Raw genomic sequence first — 24,179 nt, forward strand, 5'->3', positions numbered from 1 at the left:
GTGTGTCAGGCAGAGGTAGAAAGAGTTGCTTGCCATGTTTTGCACCATATTGCCACTGTACCCCGGCATTAGCGGCTGCACATTAGTTCCTGTCCTGAAAGGGCAAATGTAAGACATGAAAAACAACTGGCTGTCTCAAGAATTGCGGATGCCAAACTTGCAGGTACCCTGTCAATGGAAGTTGGACTTGAGAAGTACAGGCCATTCCTATCACCAACTGGAAATAATCTGCTGAGACTACTGGTATAGTGTCCCAATTTTGCCATATTCAGAGGTGCCACCGAGGATTCTCAGGGCAGTGTGAGCTGCTGGAGGTGCGCCCCTTCAATCTCAAATACCTGGTGGTGAACAGAGAGCTGGGAATTTGTCCAGACAACCAGTATACTGAGGCAGTGTATAGCGAGGAAGAGGCTGGTAGCCAATGGCGGTGACAAAATCAAAGGAGAGGCACAGTAAGACGTTGGGGAACTGTAGGGTCAAGTTGTTAGAACAACAAAGTCAAGTCCCAAAGATTGAATCCGAAGGTTGTTCCAGATACAGTTATGGACAATTGTTACAAATTTATAATATGGACATTTTATATTGAGTTCACGAGTCCATATGTTGGTACGGCTTCTGCCATGCTGTGTCATATATATATATATATATATTATATATATATATATATATATATATATATGTTCTGTAATGTAGGAGGGCGCAGTGTGAGTTGGTGCAGGACCCTGTAGCCCCATGACGTAGGCTGGTCACTAGTTGGTTGTCGCCAGTGATCACTTATAGTAGGTGCGGTGGTCTGGGCAGAATTGGGCCTCAGGTGCAAAAAATTCCTGCGACGTTCTCTGGACGCCAATGAGTTGCAGACATTGGTGAAGCAGGGGGCGTCCACTCCACCATTCCTTCCGTCTCTGTGCCGGGAACTACAAGCCAGTTGTGATGGCGTCACTTACATTGCACCTGCAGCTCGCTAAAGACTTCAGAACAAAAGGAGAGCGGGGAGCGCCGAATATTAGTGGGGGGCTTTAGATTTGGTGGGAAAGGGACATATTATTGGGGGCAGCTGGAGGGGACATTACACTGGGGGCAGCTGGAGGGGACATTACACTGGGGGCAGCTGGAGGGGACATTACACTGGAGGCAGCTGGAGGGGACATTACACTGGAGGCAGCTGGAGGGGACATTACACTGGGGGCAGCTGGAGGGGACATTATGCTGTGGGCAGCTGGAGGGGACATTACACTGGGGGCAGCTGGAGGGGACATTACACTGGAGGCAGCTGGAGGGGACATTACACTGGGGGCAGCTGGAGGGGACATTACACTGGGGGCAGCTGGAGGGGACATTAAACTGGGGGCAGCTGGAGGGGACATTACACTGGGGGCAGCTGGAGGGGACATTACACTGGGGGCAGCTGGAGGGGACATTACACTGGAGGCAGCTGGAGGGGACATTACACTGGGGGCAGCTGGAGGGGACATTACACTGGGGGCAGCTGGAGGGGACATTACACTGGGGGCAGCTGGAGGGGACATTACACTGGAGGCAGCTGGAGGGGACATTACACTGGGGGCAGCTGGAGGGGACATTACACTGGGGGCAGCTGGAGGGGACATTACACTGGGGGCAGCTGGAGGGGACATTACACTGGAGGCAGCTGGAGGGGACATTACACTGGAGGCAGCTGGAGGGGACATTACACTGGGGGCAGCTGGAGGGGACATTATGCTGTGGGCAGCTGGAGGGGACATTACACTGGGGGCAGCTGGAGGGGACATTACACTGGAGGCAGCTGGAGGGGACATTACACTGGGGGCAGCTGGAGGGGACATTACACTGGGGGCAGCTGGAGGGGACATTAAACTGGGGGCAGCTGGAGGGGACATTACACTGGGGGCAGCTGGAGGGGACATTACACTGGGGGCAGCTGGAGGGGACATTACACTGGAGGCAGCTGGAGGGGACATTACACTGGGGGCAGCTGGAGGGGACATTACACTGGGGGCAGCTGGAGGGGACATTACACTGGGGGCAGCTGGAGGGGACATTACACTGGAGGCAGCTGGAGGGGACATTACACTGGAGGCAGCTGGAGGGGACATTACACTGGGGGCAGCTGGAGGGGACATTATGCTGTGGGCAGCTGGAGGGGACATTACACTGGGGGCAGCTGGAGGGGACATTACACTGGAGGCAGCTGGAGGGGACATTACACTGGGGGCAGCTGGAGGGGACATTACACTGGGGGCAGCTGGAGGGGACATTAAACTGGGGGCAGCTGGAGGGGACATTACACTGGGGGCAGCTGGAGGGGACATTACACTGGGGGCAGCTGGAGGGGACATTACACTGGAGGCAGCTGGAGGGGACATTACACTGGGGGCAGCTGGAGGGGACATTACACTGGGGGCAGCTGGAGGGGACATTACACTGGGGGCAGCTGGAGGGGACATTACACTGGAGGCAGCTGGAGGGGACATTACACTGGGGGCAGCTGGAGGGGACATTACACTGGGGGCAGCTGGAGGGGACATTACACTGGGGGCAGCTGGAGGGGACATTACACTGGAGGCAGCTGGAGGGGACATTACACTGGAGGCAGCTGGAGGGGACATTACACTGGGGGCAGCTGGAGGGGACATTATGCTGTGGGCAGCTGGAGGGGACATTACACTGGGGGCAGCTGGAGGGGACATTACACTGGAGGCAGCTGGAGGGGACATTACACTGGGGGCAGCTGGAGGGGACATTACACTGGGGGCAGCTGGAGGGGACATTACACTGGGGGCAGCTGGAGGGGACATTACACTGGAGGCAGCTGGAGGGGACATTACACTGGGGGCAGCTGGAGGGGACATTACACTGGGGGCAGCTGGAGGGGACATTACACTGGGGGCAGCTGGAGGGGACATTACACTGGAGGCAGCTGGAGGGGACATTACACTGGAGGCAGCTGGAGGGGACATTACACTGGGGGCAGCTGGAGGGGACATTATGCTGTGGGCAGCTGGAGGGGACATTACACTGGGGGCAGCTGGAGGGGACATTACACTGGAGGCAGCTGGAGGGGACATTACACTGGGGGCAGCTGGAGGGGACATTACACTGGGGGCAGCTGGAGGGGACATTAAACTGGGGGCAGCTGGAGGGGACATTACACTGGGGGCAGCTGGAGGGGACATTACACTGGGGGCAGCTGGAGGGACATTACACTGGAGGCAGCTGGAGGGGACATTACACTGGGGGCAGCTGGAGGGGACATTACACTGGGGGCAGCTGGAGGGGACATTACACTGGGGGCAGCTGGAGGGGACATTACACTGGGGGCAGCTGGAGGGGACATTACACTGGGGGCAGCTGGAGGGGACATTACACTGGGGGCAGCTGGAGGGGACATTACACTGGGGGCAGCTGGAGGGGACATTACACTGGGGGCAGCTGGAGGGGTCATTACACTGGAGGCAGCTGGAGGGGACATTACACTGGAGGCAGCTGGAGGGGACATTACACTGGGGGCAGCTGGAGGGGACATTACACTGGGGGCAGCTGGAGGGGACATTACACTGGGGGCAGCTGGAGGGGACATTACACTGGGGGCAGCTGGAGGGGACATTACACTGGGGGCAGCTGGAGGGGACATTACACTGGAGGCAGCTGGAGGGGACATTACACTGGGGGCAGCTGGAGGGGACATTACACTGGGGGCAGCTGGAGGGGACATTACACTGGGGGCAGCTGGAGGGGACATTACACTGGGGGCAGCTGGAGGGGACATTACACTGGGGGCAGCTGGAGGGGACATTACACTGGGGGCAGCTGGAGGGGACATTATGCTGTGGGTGTCCTTTTCCCTCCATTGGCACTCCAGGTGACCCGCAGGAGGGTGGAGTAGGTGATGTCTCCGCATTGGTGAGGTTGCTCGCCATGTTGTTGCCCTTCCCCAGTCTGTATATATTCTCTGGTCACAGGCATAGGCTTTGTGGCTATGTATTGTGCGTCGCTGTCCGCATGCGCACACATCCCCACCACCCTCAGCAATGCCTGCGGCAGGCGGACGCTTCTCTCTGCAGCTGAGGCCTGCGTCATGTTGCCATAGTTACAGCCTCCGCCGCCCCGCCCTCCCCATTCTCCCAGCAGCCCTCGCGCCTGTACTTGTGAGTGACGTCATCGCTCCGCCTCCTCCCCCTTCTTCAAGTCCTCCAGCTGTGAGGCGGCTCCTGCTTAGCTCTGCCCGGGGAACCCGGAGACATCTGCAACCATGGTGAGTGCCGGCCGGCCGGCAGTCTGCACACTGACAGCAGCTGAGCCCGGGGCTGTCAGAGAGCCGCACATTCCCCGGGACTGAGAGAGGGTGGACGGGAGAACTGAAGGGACTGGAGTTCCTCTGCTCCGCTGTCTGTGATGCGGCCATTTTATACGGGGATCACCTGTCATGTCTGTCTAGCACAGTAGAGCTGAAAGGGAATAGGGAGGAGCAGTGCTCGGACCTGTCACTGCAGCACAAGGGGTGCAGTGCTCGGACCTGTCACCTGCCACTGGAGCAGAGCAGAGGAGAGCAGTGCTCAGATCTGTCACTGGAGCACAAGGGTGCAGTAGTCGAATCTGACTCCTATCACTGGAGTAGAGGACTGCAGTGCTCAGATCTGCCACTGTAGTAGAAGGGTGCAGTTGTCACTGGAGGTCAGGGGTGCATTGCTCAGATTTGTCATATGTTACTGGAGTAGAGGGAAACAATGCCCAGATCTGTCCCCTGCCACTGGAGTAGAGGAGAGCAGTGCCCAGATCTGTCCCCTGCCACTGGAGTAGAGGAGAGCAGTGCCCAGATCTGTCCCCTGCCACTGGAGTAGAGGAGAGCAGTGCCCAGATCTGTCCCCTGCCACTGGAGTAGAGGAGAGCAGTGCCCAGATCTGTCCCCTGCCACTGGAGTAGAGGAGAGCAGTGCCCAGATCTGTTCCCTGCCACTGGAGTAGAGGGGGGCAGTGCCCAGATCTGTCCCCTGCCACTGGAGTAGAGGGGAGCAGTGCCCAGATCTGTCCCCTGCCACTGGAGTAGAGGGGGGCAGTGCCCAGATCTGTCCCCTGCCACTGGAGTAGAGGGGGGCAGTGCCCTGATCTGTCCCCTGCCACTGGAGTAGAGGGGGGCAGTGCCCAGATCTGTCCCCTGCCACTGGAGTAGAGGGGAGCAGTGCCCAGATCTGTCCCCTGCCACTGGAGTAGAGGAGAGCAGTGCCCAGATCTGTCCCCTGCCATTGAAGAGTAGCTCTCTGTGACCTTACAATGTGAGAAGCAGAAAGTGCTGCAGTGTATGTTGTATGGTTGGGAGGGGGCATAGCTCTGCAGTCTGTCTGTACCCAGATGCTCACAGTGTTCTCCCCTGGCACTGTGATAAGCAAAGACCATGCACTCATTCCTGTGTCATGGGGAGGGCGGGGGGAGCATTGCTACGATCCATCTTTCTCCTTGTATCACAGAGCACTGCGTCACTGTGTTCTGTCACTGACTTGTCTGTAATAGATGTATGATCCCACTGTTATCAGGGACTCTCTGTTATGTGGCACTGAAACTGCTGAAGTCATGGAGCAATGGTGACTACTGCTCTTATTACAGGCCCAGTGTATACCATAGTAACTGGTTATGTGTGAATCTGGTACTAGAACCAGTCAGAATAGTGCAGTCTGTCAGTCCAGTGGTTGGCTTTGGGAGCAGGGATCACCACAGTTACTGCGATTCACCAGCAGTGTACTCCATTTTATCTTCTACTGACCAAAGTTACAGCCTGTGTTTTAGGAGCTGCACTCACTATTCTGCTGGTGCAGTCACTGTGTATATACATTACATTACTTATCCTGTACTGATCCTGAGTTACATCCTGTATTATACTCCAGAGCTGCACTCACTATTCTGCTGGTGCACTCACTGTGTACATACATTACATTACTTTCCTGTACTGATCCTGAGTTACATCCTGTATTATACTCCAGAGCTGCACTCACTATTCTGCTGGTGCAGTCACTGTGTACATACATTACATTACTTATCCTGTACTGATCCTGAGTTACATCCTGTGTTATACTCCAGAGCTGCACTCACTATTCTGCTGGTGCAGTCACTGTGTACATACATTACATTACTTATCCTGTACTGATCCTGGGTTACATCCTGTATTATACTCCAGAGCTGCACTCACTATTCTGCTGGTGCAGTCACTGTGTACATACATTACATTACTTATCCTGTACTGATCCTGAGTTACATCCTGTATTATACTCCAGAGCTGCACTCACTATTCTGCTGGTACAGTCACTGTGTACATACATTACATTACTTATCCTGTACTGATCCTGAGTTACATCCTGTATTATACTCCAGAGCTGCACTCACTATTCTGCTGGTGCAGTCACTGTGTACATACATTACATTACTTATCCTGTACTGATCCTGAGTTACATCCTGTATTATACTCCAGAGCTGCACTCACTATTCTGCTGGTGCAGTCACTGTGTACATACATTACATTACTTATCCTGTACTGATCCTGAGTTACATCCTGTATTATACTCCAGAGCTGCACTCACTATTCTGCTGGTACAGTCACTGTGTACATACATTACATTACTTATCCTGTACTGATCCTGAGTTACATCCTGTATTATACTCCAGGGCTGCACTCACTATTCTGCTGGTACAGTCACTGTGTACATACATTACATTACTTATCCTGTACTGATCCTGAGTTACATCCTGTATTATACTCCAGAGATGCACTCACTATTCTGCTGGTGCAGTCACTTTGTATATACATTACATTACTGATCCTGAGTTACATCCTGTGTTACATCCTGTATTATACTCCAGAGCTGCGCTCACTATTCTGCTGATACAGTCACTGTGTACATACATTATATTACTTATCCTGTATTATACTCCAGAGCTGCGCTCACTGTAGGGATGGCACTGTTCTCCATTTTCTGATGCATTCAAAGTTAAAATTAATTTGAGATTTAACCATATAAACTTTGGAAAACCCAAAAATGCCAAAAAAAGTAAATGGTGATAATGACCTGGATGACAATGACAAAAACAGCACCACATCTGTTCACAGGTTGTGAGTGGTACTGCAGCTCAGCCTTATTCACTTCAATGGAGCTGAGCTGCAATACCAGACACAACCCATGTGCAGGTGTGATGCTGTTCAGCCATGTTTTTCTAATTTTGGACAACCCTTTTAAGCTGTAATTTCCCATCATGCTTTTGGTAGGTGGAAATTCTGGGTTGTTCCTTAGAAAAATGACATCTAATTTTTTTTCACAGTGTAAGTTTTCAGGATTTTGCCCACCCTTGAGCTTCCACTGCTTATTCTGGCAGCTTTATGTGTCCCGCACCAATGCCCATGTATGCCCTGCCCAGTCAGATGGCACTGACAGATAGATTCCTTCAGGAAACACAACGAAGGTGCATAGATCACAATAACTGAGCGCCCCCTACTGTGTCTGTACAGGGACAGCAAGACAGCCTGACACCGGCTTTCCTTCAGGAAAATGTTCTGTATGTCTTGAGTGACTAGGGAAACTTCATTATTTTTGATTTAAAGGGGCTTTTCCTAATGTTGACTTTAATGGGGTATTACTAGGACCCCCACAGATCAGCATAATAAAAGGTAACCGCTCTATTCAGAGATCTCTTTATCTTTAAAGGAAATGTATCTTCAATATCTGGTTTGATCCTGAAATCTTAGCTCATGGAACACAAATTCGGCTGACACTTCCTGCTTTGTAGAGATCACTTCAGTCATATTACGATCAGCACAATGATGACTATCTTCTATATACAGATAAAACTGGGTTTACCATTCACTAAAGGAGATGTCAAGGTTTACTTCCTTCCCCTTCCTGTGCAGTGACTCTGCCCATGTCACAGAGCATGCCCACAACACTCTCCATAGAAATCAATGAGTGATCTCCAAGCTACAGCTTCCTGTGGTCCATGTCCCCACCAAATTACCCCCACTTTCGATGTCTTTAGCAGTGTACCTTCTATGTAGTCTCTGATCTCTTGCAGGGGACATTATATTAACCTCATTTATTGCCTTTTTGTTTCTGTCGCAGGTGAACTTCACTGTAGACCAGATCCGAGCGATCATGGACAAGAAGTCCAACATCAGAAACATGTCTGTAATTGCTCATGTTGACCATGGCAAATCCACTCTGACTGATTCTCTGGTGTGCAAAGCTGGTATCATCGCGTCCGCCAGAGCTGGAGAAACGCGTTTCACAGATACTCGCAAAGATGAACAGGAACGCTGCATCACCATCAAGTCCACGTAGGTGCTTCACAAAACATCAGTCGAGCCCTGGGCCATCCAGCTGCGGCTCAATTACTTATTTTGCTTCAGTGCTTTTTTTTTTAATTAATTTTTTTTATTTCTATGTATGTGTGTAAATCTCAAGTGCACAGGCGCTTCCTTCACTTTCAGTCCCCTGTCTTCCTAATAATTGGAAGACAGGGTTCTGGCACCGCAGCTATCTCAGGCCGCCTACACACTGTCACTTCACGGACGGCTAAAGTGGAGCACACATGCCGGCGGCTGCTGCACCCGATACACCACATAACTGGTCAGTGCAGTGGATACAGGGCGATGGGTGGGGGGTTGCTCCAGGTCGGTGTCCCCTGGGATCAACCACATTCACCCTGAACACATTTCCTCCTTTGGTGCGTGGGCGCAGCCATGTCCCCTCTCCATGCTGGCACCCGGAGGAGTCTCAGGGGCCGGCGTCAGGTTGCTATGACAGCCGGGAGCCTTGCGCTGGCTCCCTGACCTGTCAGTCTTTCACTTCTATTGCAGCCTACGCAGTGTAGCCTGCAATAGAGGCGCCGGTATTATGCAGTGCATTGCATAAAACCAGCGCTTCAGTTGCAGTCTACCTGCCATAGGCTGCAATCGAAGCGAAAGACTGACAGGCCGGGGAGCCAGCGCAAGGCTCCCGGCTGTCATAGCAACATGACGCAGCCACCCACCTCAACCTCCGGGAGCCAGTGATAACAGCAATCATGGCAGCGCCCAAGCGCTGCCGGAGGAACTGCATACTACCTGTCGGTGGCCGCAACGATCGGTGACATTAACCCTTCCGCCTCAGTGACAGCTGGCCGAGGCGCAGGAAGGGTTAATGTTGCTGATCTGTGTGGCCACCGACAGGTATTTTGCAGCGCATTGCGGTAAACCGGTCCTTCTATTGCGGGCTATGCTACGTGGCCTGCAATAGAAGCCCCGGTATTATGAAGTGCATTACAATGCATAAGTATTGTAATGCATTGCGTTGCTCATCAGACACCCTGGGGTTCAAGACCCCCAAAACACAGTGTAGGAAATGCACAAACAAATTTACCAAAAAAAAAAAAAAGTAAAAACAGCAACGAAGAATAAAAACAAAAACATTCACCACCCCTATCCCCAGAACACATACAAAAGTTATTAAATACATATTAGGTATTCCTGTCTCCCAACACCGCCAACTTCTGTCTCTTACCTGCCATTTGGAGTAAGCTCCGGCCCCGCCAGAGGTGGAGGGACACGTGTGCAGCCTTTGGGGAGAGGGATTACGGGGGACAGTGGGGTGCACAGGGCTTTGGAGCAGGGAGGACACGGAGGAGGGCCCGTGGGGGAGGAGTTCACGGTGTGCCGTACTAGAGGGGCCAGCGCAAAAGAGGGATTTGTGAGTCAGCGGGGGTCTGCAGGCGCCACAACATCGTCCCCAACCGCGACCCGCCGACGAAGTCGCGGGTAAATGCTAGTTTTTAATATAAGTAGGATTAATTCTGTAGCCATTCCTGGCTTTGGCTCAAAAAAACCGCATCAAAATCTGCAACAGAAAAAGCTGCGTTTCCGCAACATGGGGCCTCAGCCTAAAGGGATCTCTCCATCATAGACACAGAATATCCTATAACTTTTCCCGTTGCTGCAGGTACCACCTATGTTCAGAATATAGCATGAGAAGCTTCGTTTCGTAAGGTGATCATTTTCTTCCAGGTTTTCTACCTCCTGTCTCCCTTGTACAGTATCATTGGTGGGAGGGGAACTTCTATCCTTTAGTGGCCTGTGTGGTCCCGGCTGCTGAGTCAGGGTAACGTTCCTACACCCGCCCATCTGCTGCAGGATTGAGTATCTCCATCTTCTAGGAGCTGGGATACATTTCGCTCTTGTGACTTTATTTTTGTAGCTCCACGTGGGTATTTTTAGACTCTGCCTTCATTTACAGAACAATTTCACAACCGGTGGCTTATGTCTGATATCGGACCGGCCAATCCTTCACTGCTATGCCCAGCCTGATACTACGTGTCCTGCCAAGGACATCAATTTTAGGACAGGGGTGAGAGGAACAATATTTGTGTCTTAAAGAAAAAAAAAAATTGCCATGAATTGGCTCAAATGAAAGTTGGGCCGGTGCACACAACCATGTGGTCTATGAGCAATCCACAGTAACTGACACCATATGGTCATTGCTATTGCCCCATACACACATCCATGTTTTTTACATGTCAGGTGGGGGCTGAGCTGCAAAATATGGTGCAAGTCATAATCCTGTTAGTTTGTGCAGCTTAGTCCATCTGTTCTATTGATGGGGTTGGTAGAAAACATGGACTGCGCAGGGATGTCTTCTTTATGCATCTCATTTTCCATGGACCTGCAGATGATTATTGTCCTGTATGGGGTCTTAAAGGTTTTTAAGGATCTCAGTATTCATAGTCTATGGTTAGGGTAGGTCATAATTATCCAATCAGGGGCTGACAGTTTAATTCAGTCGAATGGGGCGAGACAACTGTATCTTAAACTGCTGCTACTAAGGATGTGCGACCATGAAGTGGCTGCAGCACGGTGTGACCCTGATTGTGTATGCATCATAGCACCCGATTCATCTCTATGGGACTGTCATAGTCCGTAGGGATCAATGCATGCTCAACAGGCCTTCCATTCAGACAGGGTGCACAGGACCCCCATTCTAGACAGTGAGCGCCCTCTAGTGGTAGCTATGGTCAGCTAAAACTTTATCTTTTATGGCTATACATAGTAATTTAGTAGATGAGATTAGATTAAGACACAGGTCCAACAGAGAATTTGGTGCTCTTCTCCATGGATGCCTCTCACTATGTTCTGTGTCTTTGCAGGGCGATCTCCATGTACTACGAGCTCTCCGACAATGACTTGGCTTTTATCAAGCAGAGCAAGGATGGCTCTGGTTTCCTTATAAACCTGATCGATTCCCCTGGGCATGTAGACTTTTCATCCGAAGTGACAGCCGCTCTCCGTGTTACAGACGGTGCACTTGTAGTTGTCGACTGTGTGTCAGGTAAGGAGATGTGCTGCATTGCTTATTGGCCTCAGATTTTCTGGAAACTTTCTGACCTTTTTATAAGCTTGTAGCTGTCATTCGGTCTTTGTTGTAATGGAAACCATGCACTGGCTTTCTGCTGACCTTGTGTGCAGCTAAGCTGAATAAGCAGAGCTGCAGTGTAAAGTATAGTGAAGGGACAAAAACAACAGTTACATTATAGACAACAAAGTCCACAAGGACAACTAGCCAGTATGGTTTGGAATAAGGCCACCAGGCTTTGCTGTGAACCAAACTGGCCATAAACTTTTAATTTTGTTAGTAAGATCCCATCAGCTTTGTCTGGATATGGTAACGGAGGATTGTCTGGGTACAGTTGTCGCAAAACCTCTGTGAGAAAAGTTAAGGTTGGGACCACAGGGGGCAGAATTTGGTGGTTTAGATAGGTTCTCAATTGAAGATTGATGGGGGTCTGACCAGGGCTGTGGAGTCTGAACCACTTCTGCCTCAAATCTGCAAGTCACCAACTCCATCTTCAAATTAAAATGATGAAATATTTTAATTGTTATATAATTAATATTGTATTATTAGATACACGTGGATACAATTGTTGGTCCCCTCGTTTAATGAAAGAAAAACCCACAATAGCGACAGAAATCACTTGAATCTGATAAAAGTAATAACCAAACTACATGATGACAAGCCACAAAGCTTCTGAGAGAATGTCCTATGGACAGATGAGACAAATTGAACTTTATGACAAGGCGTATCAGCTCTATGTTCACAGATGGAAAAATAAAGCATATCTTGTAAAGAACACTGTCCCTACTGTGAAACATGGTGGAGGCTCTGTTATGTTCTGGGGCTGCTTTGCTGCATCTGGCACAGGGTGTCTTGAATCTGTGCAGGGTACAATGAAATCTCAAGACTATCAAGGAAATCTAGAGAGAAATGTGCTGCCCAGTGTCAGAAAGCTTGGCCTCAGTCGTAGGTCATGGGTCTTGCAACAGGATAATGACCCAAAACATACAGGTAAAAACACCCAAGATGGCTAAGAGGAAAACATTGGACTATTCTGAAGTGGCCTTCTATGAGCCCGCACCTAAATCCTATTAAACAAGGGGTACCAACAATTTTGTCCATGTGTGTAAATAGTCTACTACATATTTACTGTCATAGGAATACAATTACTATAATTAAAGGGGCTCTATCAGCAAAATCCTGCAGATAGAGCCCTACATATGCGTGCATAGCCTTTAAAAAGGCTATTCAGGCACCGTAAAAGTTAAATTAAACTACCCCCCCCCCCCCCCCCCCCCCCCGTTTTAAAATAACTTAAAAAAGAATGTTCTCTACTTACGGAATGTGTACCCTGGGCGGGCATTCTGGGTGCACGTTCGCGGACACTGATAAAAAAAAAAATAGCCCGGGCGCATGCGCAGTAGCCGTAGTAGAAGCCGCGTGCTACTGCGCATGCACCCGGGCTATTTTTTTTTATCAGTGTCCGCGAGCAAGCGGCGGAGGAGGACGGGACCCGAAGACGTCAGAGGAAGAAGAGGCGGGGAAGAAGAAGACGGCGCACCCTGAATGCCCGCCCAGGGTGCACGTTCCGTAAGTAGAGAACATTCTTTTTTAAGTTATTATTTTAAAACGGGGGGGGTAGTTTAATTTAACTTTTACGGTGCCTGAATAGCCTTTTTAAAGGCTATGCACGCATATGTAGGGCTCTATCTGCAGGATTTTGCTGATAGAGCCCCTTTAATGAAACAGGATCTTTACTTGTTCTGACTGATCATGACTGTTAGCCATTTATGGAGGAATCTGAGTCAAAACAGAAGTTGGGCTGTAAAAAAAAAATAAAAAAAAAATAAAAAAATAGGAGTCTGAGTCTTTGGTTTGGCCTACTGACTCCACAGACCTGGATGCGACACTTGAGACCCCCACGGATTAGGTGCTTGAAGTGGGTGCACTCTTGGAATGAGTGTTGCGGCATCATTCCAGAGAACCAATAACTGCTCCATAGACTGTATAGTGCTCAAAAACAAGAAGAGGACACTGAGCGGCCCATAGTATAATTGTGTAAAATAGAAACAATGCTGAAGGAAAAAGAGAGGTTCTCGCCTTGTGGGGTTGTGAAGATGGTCACAACTCCTCACTACACATGGGGACCAAATTGGTCAGAGGGTCCCTTTCCCTGGATGGGGTCAAGCTGCAGAGTTCCAAACACCTCTCGGATGTAGTCAGGATGAACAAAAGAACCGGCACACAGATTCATTTGTAAGTCTGGTTTGAAGGAACTGCGCTCCCACCGTTAAAGTTGAGTTAACGGCTTTATTAACAGAAAAAAATGAACACATTGCGTTTCGGGCGTTATAAATTGCCATTCCTCAGGTATAATAGTTCTCCACCACTGGGCCAGATGCTGCAGTGTGCCGGTCCTTTTGATCAGGCCATGTAACCATTGAGTGTGAGGTCATATGGCTGTGAACTGGATGTGGTGTTCATGGAGCACTCTAAGGTTCCAGATGTCAGACCCTTGCTGATCTTTGACTGATGGCCTATTGATAGGTCATTAATAATAAAAATCTGGAACACTCTTTAACCTTCTGTGAACAGCCATGCTTGGCACTTGCAGTGTATTTGTATTTTTAGAAGTTTTGATCTGTCACTGTGATGTGTCAGAGAAATTATGGTTGGAGATTGGGGCACTGAGATCCCGATCGACTGATGCGACAAAGGGGCACAAAGGGGGTGTTCCTCATATGGATGTCTAGACTTTTCTACTTCTTATGAGCCTGTATTAAGCCAACCTCTGAGCATCAGCTGATGTCTGTGACGGACGTCTTTGTGTAACGTGCGGGGCATCAAATCCCTCCCGGATAGAAGGCCAAGGATGGAGTTGGGAACCATAGATTGAGCTCCCTCGGCTGTTTTCAATACTTCAGTGACTGCTGAGATGTAAAGTCTTTACAACATCTGACTTCTGTGGCCAAGCCTTGAAACCTCTTTTATTTTTCCGTCCCTTCCATTTTAGGTGTTTGCGTTCAGACTGAGACAGTTTTGCGACAAGCAATTGCCGAACGAATCAAACCAGTTCTCATGATGAACAAAATGGACCGGGCGCTGCTGGAGCTTCAGCTGTCCGCTGATGAGTTATACAATACCTTCCAGAGGATCGTGGAGAACGTCAATGTCATCATATCTACGTACGGAGAGGGAGAAACCGGCCCCATGGGAAACATGATGGTAAAAAATTCTGCAAATCTTCAAGGAGCTGTAGCCTATTCTTATAGAACTGGCTCATTCTTTAATCCTCCCATACTCCTTTATATCTACAGATTGACCCAGTGGCTGGCACGGTCGGCTTTGGTTCCGGTTTGCATGGTTGGGCTTTTACCATGAAGCAGTTTGCAGAAATGTATGTCGCCAAGTTTGCCGCCAAAGGCGAGAAGGCGCTGCCCCCTCCAGCCGAGCGTGCAAAGAAAGTGGAAGACATGATGAAGAAATTATGGGGAGACAAGTATGTAATTATATGATGAGATCAGGTGATCTAAATCCATGTGAAATCCACAGCTCTAAATCCATGTGAAATCTTCTGTATTTAGGTACTTTGATCCTGCCACTGGTAAATTCAGCAAAACGGCAACCAATGCTGAAGGAAAGAAGCTGCCACGTACGTTCTGCCAGCTCATACTGGACCCCATCTTTAAGGTAGGTTATGTTCTTCAGCGTCTACTTCCTTTGTGTTACATTTGAGTAGGTTCTGTGCCTCCTGGATACTGTTATCTACTGTCCGATGTAATGCAGGTATTTGACGCCATCATGAACTTCAAGAAAGAGGAGATAGCCAAGCTGATTGAGAAGTTGGACATCAAGCTGGATGCAGAGGACAGGGAAAAGGAAGGGAAACCACTCCTCAAGGTAACTTCTTTACTAGAAGGTGATAGACTATGATCAGTATCCCCTCAGTTACCTTTAAACTCCAGCCGGTATTGCAATCCTGAGCTGCAACCACAATATTCAGGCTTCAGAGCAGAACCCTTCTAGAATCTCCCTGAATTCTGGGAAATGTTATTAAACCAGCACTACATAGTCTGCAGACTTCATTGTGAAGATCACCTACGGCGTGTCCATCTATAGGCTTGTTGGCGGTTTCCAATAACAACCATCAAAATTATGATTGCAGCTCTGAAGTATAATACAAACTGTTACTGTAGGTACGAGTGACTTTGTTATATCATTTATTTTGACCATTTATGAAAATTGTTAAATGGTTTTCACCACCTCCTCTACAATAATCTAGTGTTACCATTTCCATGGAAGGCCTAGTCCGGCTGCAAAGTATTCATCGTGTGTGTGTGGTTTTATTGATTCAGTGCAACTAAAATAAAACCTAAAGCAACTTTGCAAATAGTTTACGTATATCCTACTAGCTTGTGTACACAGCTCCTATACCATATATGTACACAGTCCAGTAACATTAATGTGATCACTTGTCAAAATCCAGAATGACCACCTTTGGCAGAGCGGACCGCTGCGAGACGTGCAGGGAGAGAGGGGATGTTGTGATGATGTCACTGGGATGTTGCGCCATGCCAACTCCAGTGCCGCGGCCAGTTGCGCTAGGTTACGCGGTTGAGCATCCATGGCGCAAACAACCCGATCGAGGTGGTCTCACAGATTCTTAATTGGGTTCAAGTCTGGGGAATTTGCTGGCCAAGGGAGTACGGTAAACTCATCCTGGTGCTCCTGGAACCACGCACGTACACTGTGAGCTTTATGACACATCGCATTGTCCTGCTGGTAGATGCCATCATCCTGAGGGAAAACATTTCGCATGTAGGGGTGAACATGGTCCGCACGGATAGATGCATACTTGTGTTGATCCATCGTGCCTTCCACAATGATGAGTGCACCCAGATGGCTGATGACACGTGCCTTCTGCCATTGGTTATTTAACGTTGACGTCAAAAGTAGGCAGTGGTCACATTAATATGACTGGACTGTGTATATGGTTACAGACATCAGACAACCCTGATCCTGTGGGTGTTACTCCCTTTCTCTTGTAATATACTGAAGGCTACCAGTAGGGGGCAAAACCAGTGGAATAACAATGTCTTTGCAGGATCAGACTACATGCAGGGTTTGTTTGTAGTCTGTGACCATGGAAGCAGGTCTGCGTGTTATTTCAGTAACTGTCCTCTTACAGCTATTTATCTGGATTTGTCCACAGACTCGACAAGGATCTACATGTTACCGGTGACTTATGTCCAATTTTTTTTTTTTCCCTCTCATCTAGGAAGACAGCAGTAATAAGTCTTAGTGACAGGCAGAAAGCCATTTTATTTCAGGCTCTGTTACTTCCGAGAGCCCACAGATGGGGAATGTAAGCAGACGTCGCCCTCGTATTCGGCATCGCAAAGGTGTGACCATATTCGACTAGTGGGGTGCAGCGGTATTAGAGGTCGTATTCTCACCTTGTTACTCATTACACACTATAAACCATTTTGCTAGTTCTTCTGCAGTCTCTATTGAATGAGATAGATTGACTAATAAAGGGGTTGTCTCAAAAAGACCAAACTTATTCACATGACCTATATGGATGTTATAAAGGGTGGGGGGGTTCCCAAGTGGGTGAGCCAGAATGGAGAGCCATGTTATATTATTGACCATTCATCCTAACAGCCCCATGTAATACCATAGACTGGCTGAGGCTTTGGCCTGGCAGATTATGTTGAAGATAAAACCCATAAAATATGATCTCCTGATGTTTTGTGAGTAGCCAGGAAGATACGGCCTCTAGGGGCACATTTCTGTCGGGCATTATGATTCCAGGGTTGGCCAAGGAGCTGTCAGGGTTAAAGGGCAGTTCCACTTCTTCTCCCCCAGTGACCGGAGAACCCAAGGCGTTTTGTAATATACATCTGTTACATAAATGCCTGATAGTTGAGAATCACTAACTTTCTTAACTCTTTTAATTCCTCTTTCTATCCAGCTCTCCTTTTCACTATGTGGACACTGAAGGACGACTTCTGTCCTATTGGTAAGCAGTGAAGGTTTCCGGCACTAACCTAAGGCTTTCCTGTGCTGCAGGCAGTGATGCGGCGATGGCTGCCGGCTGGAGAGGCCTTGTTACAGATGATCACTATTCACCTGCCCTCCCCTGTTACCGCACAGAAATACCGCTGTGAGCTGCTGTACGAAGGACCGCCCGATGATGAGGCCGCTCTAGGTAAGAATCCCATCAGGGCCAATTAAAGGGGTTGTCTCAACTGACTCTGCACTAGGGATGACTAGTGGGGTCTGTTAAAGGGATTCTACCATTAAAATCATTTTTGTTTTTTTTATTTAATCACACGTCGGAATAGCCTTAAGAAAGGCTATTCTCCTACCTTTAGATGACTTCTCCGCGACGCTGTTCGGTATAAATCCGGTATAAAACCCGGTTTTCATCGGGTCCCCAAGGCTGTGAGAGAACTCTACAGCGCCGTCTCCATCTTCTTCAGGAACGGCCTCTCTGCGCGTCTTCTTCCGGCGCTGGGGGTCAAACTCCTAGGCCTTGGGCAGAGCCGACTGCGCATGCCCACAGGCCATATTGTGTAAGCGGCTGTTTTCTTGTGGCCGGCGGGCATGAGCAGTCGGCTCTGCCCGAGGCCTAGAAGATTGAAACCCAGGACGAAAGAAGACGCAGGGAGAGGCCGTTCCAGAAGAAGATGGAGGTGGCGCTGGAGAGTTCTCTCGCAGCATTGGGGACGCCCCCAGTACTGCGAGAGAACTGATTTGCATACCGAAGAAAACCAGGATTTCTACCAAACGGCGGCACGGAGAAGACATAGGTAGGAGAAAAATAGCTTTTCTTAAGGCTATTCTGACGTGTGATCGACAAAAAAAATTGATTTCAGTGGAAGAATCCCTTTAACTTCTTACAGACAACAGTAACATACATTGTGCAGAGGTTGTGGTTGGTATTGCAGTTCAGCCCCATTCACTTGAATGGACCTGATCTGCAAACAGCACATGTGGCCTGTGCACTCGTCAGTGGTTCTTTATCTGATCAGCAGGATGTTGCGACCCCCGCAACCAACCAACCACACACACACTCACACACACACACACACTTGATTGTGATGACCTAGCCTAAGGATAGCCCATCAATATCCCACTCCAGCTATAACCAACACATGGGATACTGATGATCCTGTTTTTATATTCTATCTGCATAGGTGTGAAAAACTGTGACCCCAAAGGCCCCCTGATGATGTACATCTCTAAGATGGTGCCCACATCTGATAAGGGACGATTCTATGCCTTTGGTCGTGTCTTTTCTGGTGTTGTATCCACCGGCCAGAAAGTGCGGATTATGGGACCCAACTACACCCCAGGAAAGAAGGAAGATCTCTACTTAAAGCCTATTCAGAGGTAAGTGCTCATATTTCGTTTCCTTGTTCTATTAAAAAAAAAAAAGTGCCAATTTTTTAAATCCAAATGTGAACACACCCCAGTAACACAACATATAGTAACGTCCTAAGCTTATGAGTCCTTTGTCCGCTTACCTTGCAGGACCATCCTTATGATGGGTCGCTATGTTGAGCCCATTGAGGATGTACCTTGTGGTAACATAGTCGGTCTTGTTGGAGTTGACCAGTTCCTGGTGAAGACTGGAACAATCACTACCTTTGAGCATGCCCACAACATGAGAGTGATGAAGTTCAGTGTTAGTCCTGTTGTACGTGTCGCTGTAGAAGCAAAGAATCCTGCTGATCTCCCTAAACTGGTGGAAGGCTTGAAACGTCTGGCCAAGTCTGATCCTATGGTTCAGGTAAAGTGGAGATGTGTAAGACTTCAGAATCCAACTTTGGGATGTCTACATATTGATGTGAGTCCTCCCCAATCCTGAGAATGAAGGTGAGGCATCACTGGTTTAGTTTTGTGGTCCCGTTACAGTCTTTCCCTGTACATTTGTGTTCTGGCCACTGGGCAGGGAAATACAACATGGCTCCATTCCCTACACGGTGGACTTATAAGGTCCTTGGCGCTAAACCAGAGCAGTCTCTTCTTAATTCTCTGGATTGATGGAGACTCCTATGGTGAGATCTTTAATAACCTTAAAGGGGTAGTCCCATGAAAAGCATCCTATCTATACTGCTAGTTTATGTGGATTTAAGACTTTTCCTAAATACTTTGCTTTCAAAACTGCTTTGTTTGGCCGCTATCTTAATTAATTCACTTCATTGTTTACACTGCATTTCTATGGCCACTGGGCTTATTTGCTCAGTTCCCAAGTGACTTAGCTGCCTGCTCTCAGGGGGAGGGAGGGGCTGAGTGCTCAGCAACAGCTCTGAGCTGTGTATGTCTGACAAATAACGGAGCTCCTCAGATAGGGGAGGGGGGAGGTGAGAGCTCCGGCATTTCTGATTCTGGTTTAATTGAATTTTCCTGATACGGGCTGAGATAAGGAGTCTGTTACCTCTGTATGTAATGCAAGCTGACTCAAATCCAGCTCTGCTACATCAGCTTCTACCAATCCCTCATTACTGACTGCAAATATAGCAGAGCAAGTGAAACCCCACCCACCAATGTGCCGAGAAAACCAGGAAGTGAACAGAGCACAGAGCCTGCAGTTTGGTGAACAAGGGTTATGGGAATACCCCTTTAAGTAACTGTATATCCTAGCGACCTCCTGTCGCTCTGTGAGATGAGACATTCGAGGTAAAGATGTGGATCTATATTTTTAGCTTCCATTGTCTTATACAGAGTAGATATGGTCTCTTAAATGAGCTGACTCTAAACCAAACTTGCTCTTCTCTGTTCTGAAGTGATTTATCTTGGTGGCTCTAGCAGTTAAGGAGGGTTCACATCCTGCACCTGGTCTCCACTTTGTGGGTTTCCATCTTCCGCCCGAGAAACTGGACAGGAGACGGAAACCCGGCAGTCAGTGACCACCCATGAGCGTCTTCTGGTCTCCGCGGCAAAACCGTGTTTTTTTTTTTTTTTTTTTTAACCGGACACAAAGTCCTGCATGTCAAAGTTTGTGTCCTGCTTAAAAAACCGGTTTTGCCACGGAGAGGCAGAAGACGCACACAGGCGCTCAGTTTGCAAACCCATTCAAGTGAATGGGTTTGAAAACTGACTGCCGGATTCCGTCTCCTGTACAGTTTCTCATAGCAGAAGGCGGAAACCCAAAAGCGGAGACCTGGCGCAGGTGTGAACCCGCCCTAATAGAAGTGAATCCAGGAACGTCTAACGAGATCGTTTTGTAACCTATTTTTCTTTGTTTTGGTGTCAGTGTATTATTGAAGAATCTGGAGAACACATCATCGCAGGTGCCGGGGAGCTACATCTAGAAATCTGCCTTAAAGACCTTGAAGAAGATCACGCCTGCATCCCTATCAAGGTAACTTGTCCGTCTTTGCTGCAAATAGTTGTAAGATCTTTTCTGATTTTGTAAGGTGACTTCTGTTCCTTTTCTGTCTTACAGTATGCATGTAAATATACTATAGAGGTCTGTTGACCAGAGCTTAAAGGAATTCTTCACTTTGGACAATTCCTCTCAATATAAAGTTCCTTTAAGTAACAGGTCTGCAGCAGGATGACCAACCAGCAGCAAAATTGGCTTTTTTATTTGCCACAAGTTGCCCAGGTTGAAAGTCAAACCAAACCTGCAGCCAGAAACTGACATGCTGAAAAATCAAAAACTGCAGCACAAGACGCTTTGCAATGTGGATTTTATTTTAGCAGAGTGTGGATTTGTTTAAATCCTATCCTCTACATGGGTTCTGTATGTCACAGCAAGTTAGCCACTAAGGACTCTGCTGGTGGCTAAACCTCTGACTACGCCACACTTGGTCCCAGTCTAAAGGTTTTCACTGCTGAGACTTGTGAGGGAGCTTTGTAATTAGTGTTCAGATTTCCTACAGCGCTACTACTGGGGGTATGAAGTATTGCACAATGCACATTAAACTCATTGGGCTACCTTTGTAGTATAGGATATGGAGAGTTCACACTAGCACTCGCTCTCCATCGTTCAGGTCCATTGGGGGGGCAGACTGCTTAAAACAATAGAAAAGCGGTTACACACTCGGCCCAGTGTTCTGCATTGACTATAATGGGGTCTGTCGGGTGTCCGTTGTTTTGAAATTGAAAGCATCAGAGAAAAGTCCTCTGAGCATTTTGTCCGCTGTTTTTCATCAGACTCTGCAACGGAGTCTCCAACACAAACGTGACCTCAGCCTGAGAGATCTTTCTTGTGTTGGCACGCTCCCCCTTCCCTCTCCATTAACTCAGGATTCCCTTGTGGGGTATACAGAAATGGAGTTTCTAAACTAGACCTCCTTTAATGTGTATCTGTTCCTTGTGGGGAAGGTCACCTTGCTGCTATGTTTCTGTTCTAGAAATCAGACCCTGTTGTGTCCTATCGGGAGACTGTGAGTGAGGAATCCAACCAACTCTGCTTGTCCAAATCCCCCAACAAGCACAACCGTCTGTACATGAAGGCTCGGCCCCTCCCTGATGGCCTGGCGGAAGACATTGACAAGGGTGATGTCAGTGCCAGGCAGGAGCTGAAGCAGCGTGCCCGTTACCTCGCGGAAAAGTACGAGTGGGATGTAGCAGAGGCCAGAAAGATCTGGTGTTTTGGTCCTGATGGAACTGGACCCAACATCTTGGTTGACATCACAAAAGGAGTCCAGTACCTCAATGAGATCAAGGACAGCGTTGTGGCTGGGTACCAGTGGGCCACCAAGGAAGTACGTACTCTGTCTGACTCCATTCATTTCATATCACTACTGCAGCAGATGTTTGACCGCTTGTATGATATCTGTGGCTGCAATGCTGAGGATAAACTTGCACCAAAACATCCACATGTTCGCCTTCTGCTGAATCTAATGGTTCTGTGTCTTTCCATGCAGGGAGTTCTTTGTGAAGAGAACATGAGAGGAGCCAGGTTTGACATCCATGATGTCACACTGCATGCTGATGCAATCCATCGTGGAGGTGGACAGATCATCCCCACAGCTCGGAGGGTGCTATATGCTGCTGCCCTCACAGCCCAACCCAGGCTAATGGAGCCCATCTACCTGGTGGAGATTCAGGTAGGTCATGGAGATTGTCCAACCTTTGTGTGGATGTTTCCACTCTCCAAAAGATTCATCTTTATAGAGTTTGTACAAAGTGAAATATTTGACGCCTGCCTCCTTTTTATTTGCACAGTGTCCAGAGCAGGTGGTTGGCGGTATCTATGGCGTGCTGAACAGAAAACGAGGACACGTCTTTGAAGAATCTCAGGTGGCTGGAACACCCATGTTTGTGGTCAAAGCCTATCTCCCTGTCAATGAATCATTTGGTAAGTTCTTAAAGAGCTTTACTCTTAAATAATCGACATCTTTTCAATAAACTTTGCAAAAAATCAATAGCGAGTACAAGCGAGTATTAAAAAAAAAAAAAGAACTTTGTATTCTAGAGAAATTGATGAGAAACGGAGAGAAAAAAGTTCCTCTTAACTAAACTGATATTTACTGTGAAATCTCTGCTGAATTCCATCCTACTAGAGCAGGGGGGGGTCAGCAGACATCTATACTATAGCTGTGGCACAATGAAAATTCTCAGCATGCCTACTTGTTATTGAAAGTCCCATAGAAGTGAATGGAGTTGTAGTTTCAAAGCAGCTGAAGTGTTGAAGGTTGCTGATCCCTGTGCTAGGAAAATGGAGAAGGTTAAGTGGTTTCTGAAGTCTTGAGAGAGGGAAGGATTTAGCAAGTAGAGAAGAAGATAGACTGACTTGGGGCAACACGGTGGCTCAGTGGTTAGCACTACAGCCTTGCAGCGCTGGAGTCCTGGGTTTAAATCCCACCAGGAACAACATCTGCAAGGCGTTTGTAAGTTCTCCCCGTGTTTGTGTGGATTTCCTCCCATTCTACAAAGACATACTGATAGGAAAAAAAATGTACATTGTGATCACTATATGGGGCTCACAATCTACATTAAAAAAAACTTGACTTCACACAGCTAAATATTAAGTTTCTATCTAACCCCCAATGTGCTGTTGTCCCTGATATAGGGTACAGTGGCGTAGATGAGCACATAGTTCTGCACCAGGCCATTCCATTACTGATGTTGTGTCTGTTCTGACAGGTTTCACTGCTGACTTGAGGTCCAACACTGGAGGCCAGGCCTTCCCACAGTGTGTATTTGACCACTGGCAGATCCTACCTGGAGATCCATTTGACGTCACTTCTCGCCCATGCCAAGTGGTGGCAGAAACCCGGAAACGCAAAGGCTTGAAGGAAGGAATCCCAGCCCTAGATAACTTCTTGGACAAATTGTAACCAGCATCTTCAGCATAATCCAAGCCCAATTTCTCATGAAACCAAAATCACTACATGACAAAGACGCCGCGTCTCTCAGCTGATCCAAACACCATGCACATTGATTTTTTTTTTTTTCCCTCCCCCACAACAAAAAATGAAAAAGAAAATTAAAAAAAGGAAAAAATAAATTATGTAAATGTCTTTTTGTCTCGCTTATTTCTGTGTATGGTTGGTGTATATAATTTTTTTTTTTTTGTCCCATGTACAGTAGGAATGCAGCCTCCAGGGTTACACTGTAGAGCTGAGCTGGGTTGTCTAGAACTCAGCAGTTCATACAGCTCCCAGCGCCTACAGGAACAGAGAGGGAACCGCATTATGGAAAATCTGGTTCCCATATTGGCTGGATTCTCCAATTCAAGTATCATAGTCATCTGATACAAGGAGTCCCCAGATACAGTATGGTTAATACACAGCTGGCCTCATAGTGTGCTGTGGTATCTGGAACCATGATGTTTGCAGTACCAGATGACTGGTGTGGCCTCCATGGGTCAGACTTG

General features: G+C 48.2%; 1 protein-coding gene across 1 annotated transcript; it reads left to right on the forward strand.

The window, feature by feature from the left end:
* Positions 1 to 4,150: 4,150 nt before the first annotated feature.
* LOC142199352 (elongation factor 2-like) lies at positions 4,151 to 23,823 on the forward strand. Its single transcript, XM_075269774.1, has 15 exons — positions 4,151 to 4,255; positions 8,099 to 8,313; positions 11,154 to 11,335; positions 14,352 to 14,563; positions 14,656 to 14,837; positions 14,923 to 15,028; positions 15,125 to 15,238; positions 17,411 to 17,549; positions 18,541 to 18,736; positions 18,878 to 19,136; positions 20,604 to 20,711; positions 21,709 to 22,062; positions 22,225 to 22,407; positions 22,526 to 22,658; positions 23,447 to 23,823. Exons 1-15 carry the CDS (start codon positions 4,253 to 4,255, stop codon positions 23,638 to 23,640), a joined length of 2,580 nt encoding a protein of 859 aa, XP_075125875.1. The 5' UTR covers positions 4,151 to 4,252; the 3' UTR covers positions 23,641 to 23,823.
* Positions 23,824 to 24,179: the final 356 nt, after the last annotated feature.

This window comes from Leptodactylus fuscus, chromosome 1 (assembly GCF_031893055.1).
Source record: "Leptodactylus fuscus isolate aLepFus1 chromosome 1, aLepFus1.hap2, whole genome shotgun sequence".
In the NCBI taxonomy this organism is placed as follows: domain Eukaryota; kingdom Metazoa; phylum Chordata; class Amphibia; order Anura; family Leptodactylidae; genus Leptodactylus; species Leptodactylus fuscus.